Source organism: Rosa chinensis, chromosome 4 (genome assembly GCF_002994745.2).
Source record: "Rosa chinensis cultivar Old Blush chromosome 4, RchiOBHm-V2, whole genome shotgun sequence".
In the NCBI taxonomy this organism is placed as follows: Eukaryota; Viridiplantae; Streptophyta; class Magnoliopsida; order Rosales; family Rosaceae; genus Rosa; species Rosa chinensis.
In genome coordinates this window covers 24,119,608-24,135,292 of record NC_037091.1, presented here as the reverse complement: position 1 = coordinate 24,135,292, position 15,685 = coordinate 24,119,608, and the positions used below count along the sequence as shown (strand labels likewise).

The 15,685-nt window shown below is 38.3% G+C and overlaps 1 protein-coding gene across 21 annotated transcripts; it reads left to right on the top strand.

Moving 5' to 3' along the window:
- The first annotated feature begins 2,406 nt into the window (after positions 1-2,406).
- LOC121052512 (putative cyclic nucleotide-gated ion channel 13) lies at positions 2,407-14,097 on the top strand. Of its 21 annotated transcripts, none has more exons than XR_005809288.1 (8): positions 2,407-2,621; positions 2,724-2,857; positions 3,626-3,740; positions 3,895-3,973; positions 4,062-4,116; positions 4,405-4,413; positions 12,900-13,160; positions 13,487-14,097. XR_005809288.1 is itself a non-coding variant. In XM_040517714.1 (7 exons), exons 4-7 carry the CDS (start codon positions 3,936-3,938, stop codon positions 13,724-13,726), a joined length of 534 nt encoding a protein of 177 aa, XP_040373648.1. In that variant the 5' UTR covers positions 2,415-2,621; positions 2,724-2,857; positions 3,626-3,740; positions 3,906-3,935; the 3' UTR covers positions 13,727-14,097. The 21 variants fall into 21 exon arrangements, 5 of the variants coding, with proteins under 5 accessions (XP_040373651.1, XP_040373648.1, XP_040373649.1 ...); XR_005809286.1 differs by having other exon boundaries at positions 2,408-2,621; positions 3,906-3,973; positions 4,069-4,116; XR_005809287.1 differs by having other exon boundaries at positions 2,409-2,621; positions 3,906-3,973; positions 4,062-4,068.
- Positions 14,098-15,685: the final 1,588 nt, after the last annotated feature.

The following is a 15,685-nucleotide window of genomic DNA, read 5'->3' as shown; positions in this document are numbered from 1 at the left end:
AGAAGCGCCTCGAGTCACTGATCATCTTCCCTCAAGACTTCTAGCTGAAATTTTCACGTTTGGAAGGTGAATTTGAAGGATTTCCAAATTGGTGGGTTTGGAGATTTCCGGGTTTGTGTTCATCGGCACTATCGGAGCACTTCAAGGTATTTTCTCACTTGGTCACAGTTATAAAAAATGCTTAGAATGTTGAGATGATTATGTGGTTGAAATTTGGTGGCCGGAGGAGGAGTTGGCCGCCGCATGAACAGTCTCAATCGTGAACAGTGGTGGCGTTTAAACAGTAATTTAAATTCTATTTTTTTTAGCTAGTTAAATCCAATAATTTTTGTAGAGGTTGAATATGTGATTTGGTTGGAATTGGAGAAGTTTTTAATCGATTATGAATTTCTGAAAATTTAGGATTTCGATTATCGATTTACGAGAATCCGACTGTCGGATATCTCTCGGTTCTGACTTGGAACCTTTTAAGATAACGAATTGGTGTTAGTGGTAGAATGTGGGTTGAATTCGAGAAGAATTGGAGAGATGATTTATGAGGATTCGATTTTGAGAATCATATTTAATTAGAATAGTTATTCACAGAATATATTTGTGTACAGGGCGACATACCGAGCTATTGCTCGACGAAGGAACTCGTACGCATGAACGCCTAAATAGTACTGTGAGTGGACTTTTGTTTTAAATAATGATGCATGCATTTATTTTGAAATTATTGATTTATTTAATTATCGTTTTATTTATCGAGCATGATATTTTGTCTTAAATTATAATTTGACATTGATTCTTTCATGAATTTCGGATATGAACTTATTATGCTCGGAGTTGGATTTACGATTTATTTTTGAGAATATGAATTGATTTCAGAGATTGATTATTATTTGAAATTATGATTTGTGATTGAAGTTAGTTATGATTTATAATATTATTTGACGAATTATTTATTTCCGAGGTGATTTCCGGAATTATACTTTTTAACTATATTTCTATTGGTCGATTTGAGATTTTTAAAGAGATTTTCGAAATGAGATTTCGATAGAGATAGTTTTCTTATTTATTTATCGATCTTTGGTTTTGGCATTGGGAATGCCTTAGCAACGATTTCGGTTTGAGAATTATGATTTTGTTTGATCTCGCCTTTCCGCTATTGGTTTGAGATACTGTTGGCGTGTGGGACACGTCGATGATATTTTCAGCTTACTGTGAGATTTTGGGGGAAGCTTTATGTATTTATGTGGTTTTCGAATTTTCTTTTTGCCATACTTTGGGTGACTATTATCATTGCTAGCATTGATCTTCCGCCTTTGTGGCGCTGGTTACTATCTTTGTGACAGTAATGCTGAAGCCCAGTATCCTAATCGCTACACTTAGTGGCGTGTGGATATATAATGGGAGTATATGGGAGTACTTTAGCCTGGGAGGCTATCACCCGACCCTGGGAGGCTCATTCGTATGGCTATCTTCTTCCCCTACTTTTATATTACTTCTGGGCTAGCGGGGTCTAGTCCGATGTTACGATACACAGTAGGTTTGATCTACAGTTTCCAGTTTCCAGTCACCTGATTTTAAGAAATAAAGTTTTATAAACGTTGCATGCATCGAAGTTTTATAAATTTAGGTAAGTGGGAAAAGTATTTAAGTTTGCTTCATTTAAATCATCTTATTTATTTATTTTTGTCCACTCACACTGACGTGTTTTCAATACTTTTCCCCTGGGCCCTTCGGTTTCAAATGCCGAGTTTGCAGGTGAAATTAGTTGAGATCGGGCGTACATGGAGTTGAGGCATAGTCAACAGCATGGCTTCCGCGGTTTCCTTCGAATTAGGTTTTCTTTGTTTACCATTTTTATTAGAATTGCTCTGATTACCTGTGGGATTAATGTTATTAAGTTGAGATTTGTGTAATGTGAATTGGAAGATGTTGTGATTTGGGGAGCAGGGTAGCTCCAGGAGAATAAGGATGGGTAATTTAGAAGTGTAAATTTTATTTCTCCAGGTTTTGGGTAGTCTATTTTAGGGGAAGTTCTGCCAAATTTTTGGAAGAATTTCTTCTAAGGTGGACCAGCAGGGCCACTTCGGATTTCAGGGTGAAATCCGGGGGCGGGTCCTGTTATATTTTATAGAAGATTAATCATATATATAATTAAACAATATTCTCTTTTTAAGAGGGATTATGTGATGAAACCTCTATACACACAAGGTCCATGAACTCTTTACAATACAGAGCATGTTGCCCCATAAAGAAATACTCGGTCCGTAGAGAACATGTAGAAAACTTTTGTTTAGCTTGCCTCAATCAGGCACGGAACCAGGGGTTAGCTGAGGTGGGCTGCAAATTTTGGAAGAAAAAAAATGATTATATATATATATATATATTGTGCAAGCCTGCAACTACTCTTTTTTTTTTCTCCCCTTTTCTCCTCTTTTGTCTTTTCTCCCCTTTAATGTCTACCCGTGACTCCCCTCCTCACCTTTTCTCCCCTTTTCTCCCCTTTTTCTCCTCTTTTTTATCGTCCTCTCCTCACCTCTCTTTGCACATCTACGTTGGTCTCTCACCTCTCTCTACCAAGTCACTCACTCCTCTCTTCAGCACTTTGCTCTCATTCTCTCCACTTTATTGAGGTATGAATTTTTCTGATGAAATTAGAATGTAATTTAGGTTAGAAGGTATTTCTAGATATCTTGATGTAAGGGATCATTAATATTGTTGACTCATCTTCTAAGCATGTTTCTGAGCTAAAATCTATTCAAGAAGTTGAAGTTGTGGAACAAATTGCTGTTGGGGAACTTGAAACTGGAAAGGGAGCTAACCAGACATGCAATTTGCAAAGAGCTAGAGCTACTCAGTGGAGTTCAAGGTATTATTCTATCAAGAACTTGATGAACTTGTATAACTCAACTAGTTCACTTTTGAAAAACATGATAGATAATGGACTCAATGGACAAATACGTGGAGAGGTTTGAGTGCTTCTAAAGCTCTTAGATCATTTGACAAGTGTTATATATGCAATTGAGATATGCCATAAAAAAGAAGTAGAGTCTGCCAAATTTTAAGAATAATATTTCTTGCCAGCATAAGGTAAATTTAGCTCACCTCAAATTTAATTCCTGGTCCCGTGCCTGGCCTCAATGGTCTTTAGTTAATGTTTATGTTTCTATAATCAAATTTAAGCGTATACATATTTTGTATTCATTCTATATGTGATTGATCTTCGTTAGGCTGAATATATATAATAATCAGGCCATATTGAATAAATTCATTTGGTTATGAGAAGTAATACTCACACTCAATTTTGTGTTTTGGATTACTACTCACACTCATTTGTGTTATTTAAACAGAGAGACAGTGTGAATTTCACCTCACTTTTGGTTATTGCTTCAAAAAGAAAAATGACAGAAGAATCGATGTAGACTTTAGTTATACCTTGCCAAAAAGAAATTGATAGAATGAAGGTATTCGTGTAGCATGCATGTTTATTCTTTCCTAGCTTGATTGACCTGGCCATAATGCGTTCTTGATACAGTCACTAGATTAGCTTCAACCATACTTAAAGAACCATTGGATTATATATATGTATGTTCCATTTTACAAACTAACCATATCTATTGATCAACTTGAAATTCAGTAGTTCTGTCCCAGAGTTTGTTCGAAGGGATTTGCTGCATCTTCTATTCCCAAACTCCCCTCCTTTTAATCCAATCATCTGTAGAAGAAACCCTATTCGAAACTAAGCCATCTAGGTATAATTCACTGGCGCAAATGTAGTTAGTTAATTATTATCTCTCCCCCTGTATCTCTTTATTTTCTGTGTGTGTGTGTCAAATGAATCACATTTTTCTTTCAAGCACATTTTCCCCATATAAATTCTCCATATATATTTGCAATAATTCGTAGTCAACATTCAGAACTTTGTGGTATAAGGAAGTTTCCAAGTCATGGCCTGCTTCGCTGAACGAGATGACGACATTGAAAGGTTAGTTTCTTCAGAGGCTCAATCCTTTAACAAATTAAAGTTCTTTCTGTTTTCTCATCATACTATGTCTATAATACCCTTTTCCTAGATTTCAGGTATGTTTGTGCTTTGCAATGAGCTTTACTTGCTTTTACTTGTTAAAAGTGAGTTTCTAGCCTGAAGAACTAGATCTAGCTGTTTTATTTTGGTGCATGTATCTCTCAAGCTAGCTTTTGGCCTCCGACTAATGCAATTATCTTTGTCTTAACCAAAAAAAAAAAAAAAAAAAATCAAATTTTTAATTTTTATGCCATAATGTCTTTTAGGATTCAAGTCCTTCCTGACTCTATATATGTGATTGGCAACTTTTGTGAGGTGCTTATCATGTCCTGTGGTTTTTGTTGACTGTGCATGTTTTTCTTCTTGCATCCTGGCGCTGTATGCTCAAAAAGGTGTGATAGGTAAGGTGCTTTTACTTTTTGATTTATTTTCAATTTTTTGGTATAGTTGCGTTTGTCTGTGGTACTTTTGACTGTTGTTGTGTTGGGTTTACTATTGTCCTTTTGGTTTATTACCTAATAAAATTAATCAATTTACCTAATTACATAGATGAATTAGAACTGCTGATATATGTTAAAATTCTTCTCTCATATGGTCATACCAGCTATACTAGACATAATTTACTTATATTATGTCAGATATAATTTACCTACAATATTATATACATTTACCTAATATGTATATACTTTACCTATTGTACAATACTATGTAAGAAATCCAAAGTTGTTTAAGGAAAACAAAAATTGGGAGAGAATTGAGTCGTGCTTTCATTGATAATAGGGGACTTTTTACATAGAGGATTACAAGGCATAAAATCAGAGTTGTACAAGGAAAGATAATCATATAATTAATCGGATATCTATGAATATCTCCGAGAATATCTCTAATTCATAACCCTATAGCAACTAGGTCAAGTAACCTAGATTTTGGGCCAGACACATATTCTAGATTTACTTGAACACTCCTTCTTGTGTCGCCCAAATGTGGTGCTCCTCTCGTTGCCTCATTAAAAACCTTGCCGAGTAATAAAACCCAGTGGACAAAAATAACCTCGGTCGAAGGAGAAAAAGAGCACAACACACCCTTCACATTTCGAGACGATACATGTAGACATCTCCCCCTGATGACAACGGTCATGAGAGTTTAGATAACTTCCGCAAATGATGCTACCAACATGTTTCTCGAAAGTGGATTTTAGTCAATGACTTAGTGAGCGAGTATGCCATACTATCCTCATATCAAACCTAGTTCACCTTGATCTTGAGGAGAGTCTGTTGTTGCTGATTATTCTTGGTGTTGTCACTTTTGATGTAGCTTTGCTTCACTTATTCAAAATAAGCAGCATTATCCTAAATGCTCGTAGGCTCATCTGTGGTAGACTTCAAACCACAATTGTTCAAACATGCGTAATTATGGATCCTATCCATATACATTCACGAATCACTTCGTGAAGAGTAATAATCTCTGCATTGTCCGAAGATACAGCGACTAGGGTCTATTCTGTAGACCTCCAAGCTATCACGATTTTTACCCATGGTGAACACTTAACCAGTCTGGGAATGACATTTGTGTGGATTAGAGAGATACTCAATATCAGCAAAACCTTCCAAAACACATGTCATTTTGGGATGAGGATAGTGGACGCAGGCCAGTGTTGGCGGCGTTCCTGGTGTGTGATGGGTCCGAATCCATCGTGTCTCTGTAGGGATAGAACAAGCCCATATCAATCGTACATCTCAAGTACCGAAAGATATATTTTACATCAATCAAATGGGGTCGTGTTGGCGCAGAGCTATACCTTAGCTAACAAGTTCATTGGAAATGAGATGTCCAGTCTTGTGCATTGAGCTAAATACAATAATCAGCCTATTGTACTTAAGTAGGGCACTTTTGCCTCTTGCACATCTTCATCATCATCCTTCGGATGAAGAGGATCCTTTTTAGGATCAAGATTACGGATGATCATGGGGTTGCTTAAAGGCTTGACCTTGTTAAAATGCTTAAGCATCTATTAAAACGATGCTTAAGTTCCAAACCGAGACATAATCATGTTCTCCCAAAATCCTTCATCTCAAACTCGGATTTCAAGTGTTCAGCGGTTTCCCTTAACTCTTTAAGGGTTTCCAATGAAGATCATGTCTAACATGAACTGCGATAGAATCCAAAACTTGTTATGAAAATGCGTGGGCATATCCCTTCCCAATCAAGTAGTCACTTTAGTGAGCATTTCAACCTTATTGTAAATGCGCTCTATGGTCTAGAGCCACTTGACTTGGGTAAATGGAGTTCACCATGAACCTTCATGTATATTCCGTATCTAGATCCCCATAGAGATACGTATGACCACATTTGTAAGCTGCATGTTCAGTTATTTGGAAACTACTAAACTGATAGGGTAGTGGAGTGCAATAACATCCATTACGAGAGAATATGCCTCATCGTAGTTGATTCTAGGGCGTTTTGTGAGAAGCCTTGCGCCATAAGGCGAGATTACTATCTCTTTTTCCCATCACGCTTTCTAACGAAGACCCATAAGTCAATAGGTTTTATGTTAGGAGGTATTGGCATCACTGACTCAAAAACCTTCCTCTTCGTTAGAGAATCCAACTTAACCTGGATCGCATCTTTTCATTTAGACCAAATTTCTCTACGTTAGCATTCATTCATAAATGGAGCGTGGTTCGATGTCATCAGACTCAACAAACTCATGCGCAATGAAATGCGTGACTACATCATCAATTATGATGGAGTTTCTATCCCACGTCTCATGTACATTAGTGTAATTTTCATAGAGCTCTATATTCTCAAGAATAGGTTCTGACGTTGAGGCGTCCCGCAACGACAACCATAATCCAGAAGATTCTCATGAGACTGATTTTGAGTCTTGATGATCAAAGGATTGGAGTGTGCCAATGTATCCTTCGAACCCATGAGCCTCCCACGCATCCTAGTTGAGGCCATGGCCTATAACACTAGAGTGTCACTCTCTTTGGTGTTGGCGTTATGCCTACATCAGTGTAGGGTGGTGCTGCGTCCTCTTGTAGGGACGTCCTTCCATGCAGGCATATTTGCAGCAGATATGTGTGATCTCGTCACTTTAATAGGGATCGAGATGAGACATAGTGGGGACAGACCATGACAATTCCTATCGTTCCTGCTAAACATTCGTGTTCTTATCTCCCCCTAACGACGGGAAGACTATCTCATCAGAGTGACTTCCGCAAATCTAGCGGTAAGGAGATCGCCTAGCAAGGGCATTAAGTGGCAGACGATTGTTGGAGTCTCAAATCCAACTAAGTTTCCCATTCGTCTGTAAGTACCCATCATAGAGCGTTGTGGCGGTGCAATGGGCACATAAATGGCACACTCAAAAATGCGTAAGTACGATACTTGTACCCAGTCGCTAGCTGTAACGCAGAGTTACATTGAGTGGCGGTGGGTCGTAGACGAAGTAGCATAGCTGCATGCGATATTGCATCACCCCAAGCGGATATAAGGAGAGTGGTGCGCATTACCAGTGTCCAGACTATCATCGTAGTCGTTTCCGCAAGACCATTTGGGTGTGTACAGGGGAATATGATGTCCAACATCAATCCCAATGCAATAACCATCGAAAGTCTTTGATGTAAACTCTCCAGCATAGTCAAATCCAATTGACTGAATATGATGATTTGGGGAGTGAGCCCGTTGTCATATGATATGTGCTAGGAGTGTAGAATAAGCAGCATTACAAGTGGAAAATGGCACGACACGTGACCAGCATGTTTGCTTGTCAACCAACATCATGAGATATTGAAACGTCCGCAGATTAGTTGAATCAGTCCATAGAATCCCCATGGATTTGATGTAAGAACAGAATGAGTAATTTCATATCCTTTGCGTAGGACGGTCTCAGTCCTAATTTTCCGAAGGAACTGACTTTGCAAAATGAGTGAGAGCCTTGAGAAGCAACCAATGAGAATAGTGGTTAGGCCTGTGCGTCTGAAACGCTATTTGAAGCAAATTGATGATTGCAGCATCACCTGGGACGCCATCACCATGATGGATGCCATGGATAGGAACTACGCCAGCCCTAGGCTGATGGTGGACGGAGGTGGTGCCCTAGGCAATAGCGTCAATCACACTTCGTCTAGGAATCAACTTTTGATTCATGCTTCATTTCGCTCGAGAGAAAAGATGTCTGTGTGAAGTCTTTGTAGACGGATCATCATATCATGACTAGGATGATCTATCCTGTCGTGACAAAGCCAATACATGTCTAAATCCAAGAGATCTTCTCTCATAACTTTTATTGGATTAATAACTCGAATAATCACATATAGTTCACTAGAGAGACACATAAACTTCTCTAAGATGCGTCTTTGTTCGCAATCATTAAAGGTATTGCAAAGGAACTCATTTCCGTTCTCTACATGCATTTTCGCATGGAATTCGTTGGATATTCATAGGGTACGATTTGCCCTAAGAGCGTTAGAGAGTTTTTGTGACAGCTGTAATCAAGGTGCCATTTGGCATGTGGAACTTGGGCTATTCCATGTCCTTGAATTAATACTGATGGCCCAGCCATCGTAGTCACAAAGTCATATGCTCAGAATCAAAATTAAGTCATAATGAAAAGAACTCGAAATTTTATTCATAAGCCAACGGAGTACATCATTGTTTCTTTGATCAAAGAAAATCTAATCCAATAAACTAGTTAATGCAAAACAATGGTAGTCGTCTAACTTCTTTTGGTATTTCCAATGTAAATGTGACCAGGTGAGTAGAGAGATGTCAGTAGAGCAAAGCTCGCTTAAGTACCACTTATCTCAAAACCTTCCTAGACATCACACTTACATTGAGTACGCCTACTTTGAAGAAAGACTAATATCATTGGCATCTACTACAAAAGTAATATGGCAATTGCCTACATCTCTTGGAAAATAAAAAGACTTAATCAAAATCGCAAGTTTCTGGGTCTTGATCCTTGTAGTCTTCCACCCTTAGATCGAGATCGCCATCTTGATCTTCTTGTTCCATGTAATTTGCTTCCCTTGCTTTACGATACGTCTTGTATGCGTTTGCAACATTCTGGGGTGCTGTACATGCTTTGGCCCAATGTTCAGTTGATCCACATCGAAAACAAACATCATTATGGTCAGGCTCCCTTAATCGAGGCGCCTTTGGGGCGCGATTTGGACGACCTATGCTCTTGGTGGCGTTACCACCATGGTCGGAGGCTCCGCCTCTCTCTCTCTTCACACGTTGACCTCCACGGTTCCGTGCACGCCTCTCTTGGCGATTTCCTTCCTCTTTAGGTCGAACATATGGACCAGAATGTCCAGAATTGTCCTTACTCTTAGGGTTTCGCTCCTTGCGTCCTCCATTAGGGGCGCGACTATAGTTAGACTCCAGAATAGGATTAGTTCCCACGGGTCTAGCATTATAGTTCTTCATAAGAATATTGTCGTGCTTTTCTGCTTCGTTCATGGCGCCAATGAGCTCATGAAACCTTGTGATACATCCTGCATTTACATCAATCCGATAATTCTTTGAAATCATCAGTGCAGAGACGGGGAAGGTAGAGAGAGTCTTCTCGATCAACATCGTATCAGTTATGGCTTGGCCACAAAACTCCATCAGAGACTTGATACGAAGAGCTTTCGAGTTATAATCAAGCACAGACTTGAAATCACAAAAGCGGAGGTTATGCCATCACACTTCTAAATCAGGAAGCAGGGAGTCACGAACGTTGCCAAATCGCTGCTCAAGTTCTACCCATAGCTTTCTTGGGTCTTCCTCATTGAGGTATTGGAGCGCGTCATTCATGTGCCTTGTCATGAGAATTATGGCTTTAGCTTGTTTTGCTTCAAAAGCAGTAGCTTGCTCAATGGAGAGCACGTTCTGACTAGGCTCTTGGATGGCTTCCAGAAGTCCATCAGCCTTAAGATGTTGGCGCACATCTCGGACCCACCTATGGTATCCTGCTCCAGTTGTCTCTAGTGGAACAAAGTTCAACTTGTTCAGGTAACTCATCTTGAAAAACAACACAAGATTAGGGTTGGTTTCAGAGTGAAAAAGGGCTACCACGAAAAGTTATTAAATTTCTGAGCGTAGTCGCTTCCAAGAAATTAGGGATTTTCTGAGCGTACTCGCTTCTAAGAAAATCTGATTCCAAGAGGGGTTTTGGATTAGATCGAAACAACGATGTATGTGGTCGATCGTTTTCTTCTCAACAAACTCTAAGTTTGGAGGACACTACAAGCTCCAAGCTTGAAGTAAGCACGAACCCACACAGTTCGGTTTTTGGTCTCCCCTATGAAGAAGAAAGGGGGGTAGAAAAAGGGATGTTGGAAGTCCCCGAGAAAAGAAGGAGAAATTAAAAAAAAACTTCAAAAACGGGAACTTTTAGAAAAATTACCTTAAAAAGTGGCCGGAAATCTTAACCGAAAAAATTGGCCGAAAAAAATGTCGCCAGAAGTTACTGTAGATGGCCGGAAAAGTCGCCGGAAAGTTGTCAGAAAAGTCGCAGGAAAAGTGTTGATTGGCCGTTGACCGGAGGTGCTGACGTGGCAGTCTGGATGATGACGTGGCAGGGAATTCTGCGGCTTGGCTGCTCGGCTAATGCAAGTGGGCTCCGCTGGGGTCTGCTGCACGTGGGCTCGATTGTGGGCTGCAGTTTTTGGGCTTCACAGCAGGTGGGCTTGGGCTGCACAGGATCTCCTTTTTTTTTTTTTTTTTTTCTTTTCTTTTTCTGCCGGTTCAGGTCAGGTGGACGCTGGTGGTCGGTTCGGTTGAATTTTGGCCAGTTCCGGTGGTGATTTTTCAGATTCCGGATTCTGGGGACAAGGTGCAGCTACTGACAAAAGGTGGTAGTGAAGGGTGGACGGGAAGATGGCGAACCACACAGGAGATCTTTGGATTGTTCTTGGGAGGCCGGTTTGAACACTTCTGGTGGCCGGTTCAGGTTGATTCCGACTGGTTTTGGGGGTGGTGCTGCCGGTTCTGGGTTCCTGGGATTGAGAGCTTCAAAGTAGGCGGCGGTGGTTTCTGATATTTGAAGGTTACGAAATTTAGGGTTTCAGGGTTAGGGCTCGTGCTGATAACGTGTTTTAGGGAATCAGAAATTGAGAGATAATCGCTGTGTATTCTCATTGATAATAGGGGCCTCTTTATATAGAGGATTACAATGCATAGAGATAGAATCATACAAGGAAAGATAATCTCTAGATTATTCTAATTGAACCCTATTACCGCCAGGTCAAGTAACCTAGAGTTTGGATTAAACACAAATAGAGATATCCTTAAACACGTCCATAATAAAAAATAAAAAAAACTAATAATTATATTTACACACACACTAGACGGAGGCCCATAGTATGTGTACATGCAGTTAAATTGAAAGTAGAAAATATACACACACTATTATTATGAGAAGAGGATTTGTCATCCAAAACTAAAAATTTTATAAAAATAATCTTGAAATATTAATTTTTTTTGGCAAGGCTTGTTGGTGGAATGGTGGGTTAGTGATGAACTTTTTTTAAGAGTAGGTAAAATGTGAGGTTCAAAGCATAGTTAGTAAAAAATGGGACGCATATAATTCGGCAAAGAAACGTACTTGTATTATTCAGTTTACCTGATCTAACAATACGGTCAAATATTCGGTAAAAAAAAAAGTGATACGGCAAATTTATAAGTTTGAGTTATACGTGTATAATTCGGCAAGTAGTAGAAAAAACGGGTTCAAAAATACGGAAATATAAAACACTATTTTTGTAAGAAAATAACTAATAATTTACACTCAACTCTTGTTTTTATTTTATATCATTTATGATATGTGATAAAACATGGATAAAAGAATATGGCACCCAAGTAAATTATAATCAGGCGCTTGAATTACAATACGCCATACAGACTTTTTTCTTCAATTATACGCATACTGAAGTTTTATACACGTTTTAATTAACTATCACTTTAATTTTTTTTCAACTTCCAAGTCTACAATTTCAATACACCGTAATGAAGTTTTTTCAATTATACTCGCACTAAAGTTTTATACGCGTTTTAACTAACTATGGTTCAAAGAAAAAAAAAAACTAAGGTATATAAGGAACCTAGTTAGTGATCGAGATTTTGTATGCATCATTTTTCATTCATTAATCATCAAAAGGCTAGGAGAACTTGTCCAAAAAAAAAGAAAATCAAAGGGAGAACGTGCTATCCTATCGTATATATATATACCTTTAGCAAATCATGTTCCATTTGTTAATCATAACCTAAGCTTGATGATATCGTATATATGTGTTTTTCTTCAAAAGCAAATGGGTTCTAGAAATAATATTAAATGTTCTATCAAAGAAAAAAGAAATCATATTAAATTTCGGGAAGGTAAAGTCACACTTCCCATTTTACAATCCACACTCTATGTTTCTGTTTTTCGTATCTAAAATTTTGTCTTGACAAAGTGTGAATTTCATTCGAAAACAAGAAAGGAGTGTGGATTGCAAATTTGAGAGTGTAAATTTCTTTTTCCTAAATTTCTTGGCAAAAAGTTTAAGGAAATTATAAATAATACAATCTCCACACGTAATTTACTTGTCTAAACATGATTGTGCATAACCTGCTCATTCGGTTAATAATTTTTCAACCAACAATAAGAAACATTAACATCATCAATGTTAAGACTTTTGGAAGACAACATTGATTCTCACGCTTTGAGGAAACAATAATTGGTACGAATTGAGGTTAGGCTTATGGACGCGTGTTTTGAAGAACCTCTCATTTTACAACAACATCTACACCTGAATTATTCTGTTTGATTTTTTTTTTAACCCATGAATGCTATGTAACATTCACACCATAAATGTTTCAGTTTACTAAATTGAACCTATTTGTTTTGGAATAGACATTTATGCAGAAGGTTAGCAAATCAAATACTATCCGACAGAAGATGAAAATGATTGACATACGATCCATATTAAATGAATATGGCTCGTCTGATGAGAATCATGAGATGGAGAGGAAAATCAAGCTTGCTGTAAAAGATAAACTTAAAGAAGATGACAATCATATTGTGGAGAATATGTTTTCAATTCTTTCCTTAGAAGAAGCTGAAAATTTTGCTATGAAGATTAAATGCAGTCTCTTCATGGATAAACTCAAGAAAGTAAGTGCCTCTTTCCATGAAAGAAGTATCGCAACAAGATTAATCACGCCCCCCTTTCTCTCTTTTTCCCTCCCTAAATTTTTCCATGAAATATTTTAGAGAAATTTTAAATACACATCCCAATTATTTTATATTTCAAATCAGATTTTATAGGTAGATTTTATAGGTAGATTAAATAGTAGATGTATTGAGTAAGGAGTGTGTATTAAGTAATTAAGGATGTGTATTTAAAACTTCCCAATCTTTTATTCCAAGATTTTTGTAAAATGATTTTCCTAATAAGATTTTATCATCTGTACCTTTTCTACATGTAAACTTAACCTTAGGTTGATGGGCTTAAAGATAAAGAGGAAGAAGTTTTGAAAAAAATCTGTGAGCATCTTGAGCCAATGATCTACAATAAGGGATGCTACATTATTCGAGAGGGGGAGCCACTTGATATGATGTTTTTGTCACACGGGGTAGTGTACTCACCTATGCGACTAATAATGGTGGATCAAATGGTTCTTCAGGTACTATCCATATTGAGAAAGAGAAAGATGGTTTGTATGGTGAAGAGCTTCTAACTTGGGCAGAAGAGTCTTCTAAGAAATTGTCCAGCTTACCGATTTCTGCAATAACTGTCAAGTCCCACAACAAAGTTGAAGTCTTTGCTCTCCAGGCCACCAATTTTATTGCTTGTTGTCTCTAAATTCCCAAGTCAATTCAATATGGATAGCTAGTACTCTCACCATAGCTGTTGATAATGAAATCGTGAATTAATTTACTAATCTCATTCCTATAATGCTTTTTTATTTTACTATAGATAGGATCTACGCCAAGTTTTGCTACACGGTAGGACGTTTCAAGACCTCAATGCTATGTAACTCGTTCAAATAAAACATGAAAGTGTGAATCTCTTTTAATTAACTTTGGCAATAGATACAATTAATGCTCTTATTCACATGTTTTTCTTTGTGAATTTTAATTAGTGAAATAAGATTTGATTACATCAAATTTTTGTAGATATAATTTGGTTCTAACTGACAAACGACTTTTCGGACAGATATTTCTGGTGTCGTACTAGGGTTAGGTTTTATAGGATTTGGGCTGGGGTTTGTCCAGGGGCATCCCTGGGTTAATGACTGTAACGCCCTAAGCTGCACCTCATCAGCTTAAACATGTCACAACGCCGCGAGTCTCCAAAACATAAACCGAAAGCTAGATTTATATCCTAGAGAACCGCTAGGCATTTTGTTTGAAATTTTTTTATATAAACACAGCGGAAGCTACACATATTATTGAGGTGAAAATCTTGAGTTGCTAAAATTTATTTCATTCGTCCAGCTTGAAATAAAGGCTCACACGGGAGGTACAAATCTCAAGGAATGAGAATTCAACTAAATTTGACACAAGGCTAAATATCAACAAGTCCCGAAACACGAAATTCGAGGAATGAATTTAGAATAAGGTCCAAACAACGGTTTACCAAACTTATTCCGTGCACCTAGCTCCTTTCGCTATTGTGCACAATACCTGCATCCATACTATTGTAGGGGTGAGTTTTCGTCCTTGCTGCTCGATCAGAACTCTAACTCTACTAGATTTGAAAACGATAAATAAATTTTTGGAGCTCCAGTATGAAAACGTACTTAAACCAAGTATTTAAAGGGAACGATAGACTTTATAATGTTTTTCAACTTGAAAACTGATGCATGATACTTAAATAAATACGGCGCCAAATCCAAGTTTTACCTGATGGCCAGTCCCATAGACCCACTACATGACCTTACCTCAAATTAATTTATAACCAGGTAAGCGTAGCGAGAGCGTCTGCTACCTAGGTATACACATGTACCGAGCCCATGATTACTGATACTCGGACGACCGGCATAGCTAACCCTCTGGAGTTTTGGGGAATCGAACACAAGGAAGTCAGTGCCCCTTTAGCTCTCAAGTCATCACATTTCTCACGATTTGGATAGTATGCATTGCATTTTAACATAACCAAACCATACCACTTAACATGCATCACTTTAATAACAATATATAAGAAAACCACTAACCAAGGAGAGTCCTGAATCCCTACCTGGATTCCGATGCTTTCTCTCACGTACTCCGAGAGTCGCGAACCTTCCGTTCCTCGGGTAACTAGAGTCCTAAGTTCCGACATTTCAATAGTTAATAATCTATTGAACTGTTGGTATACACATACCTCCTAGGCACAAGTATCGGAAGCACACGACTCGTATCGCCAATACATAAGCAAGGAAAGCTCCCAACTGAGGGTCCCGATTCCCCTCGAGGCGATATCGGGAATCCCGAGCATCCCACACCGAAAGAAATGGAGCCAAGCTCCCACAAACCTGCTACATTAAGGTCATCTCCAACAACCCAAAGAGGTAACTGTTTACTATTGCTTTCCATTATCATTATCTTTTAACTATACTGACTTAGGCATCGGAGCGTTGAAGGCCAGCACACCCGGTCTTCACTCTGACCTTCGTCTGTTTTGTAGATAAGCGAGACCGATAGCGATAGTGACA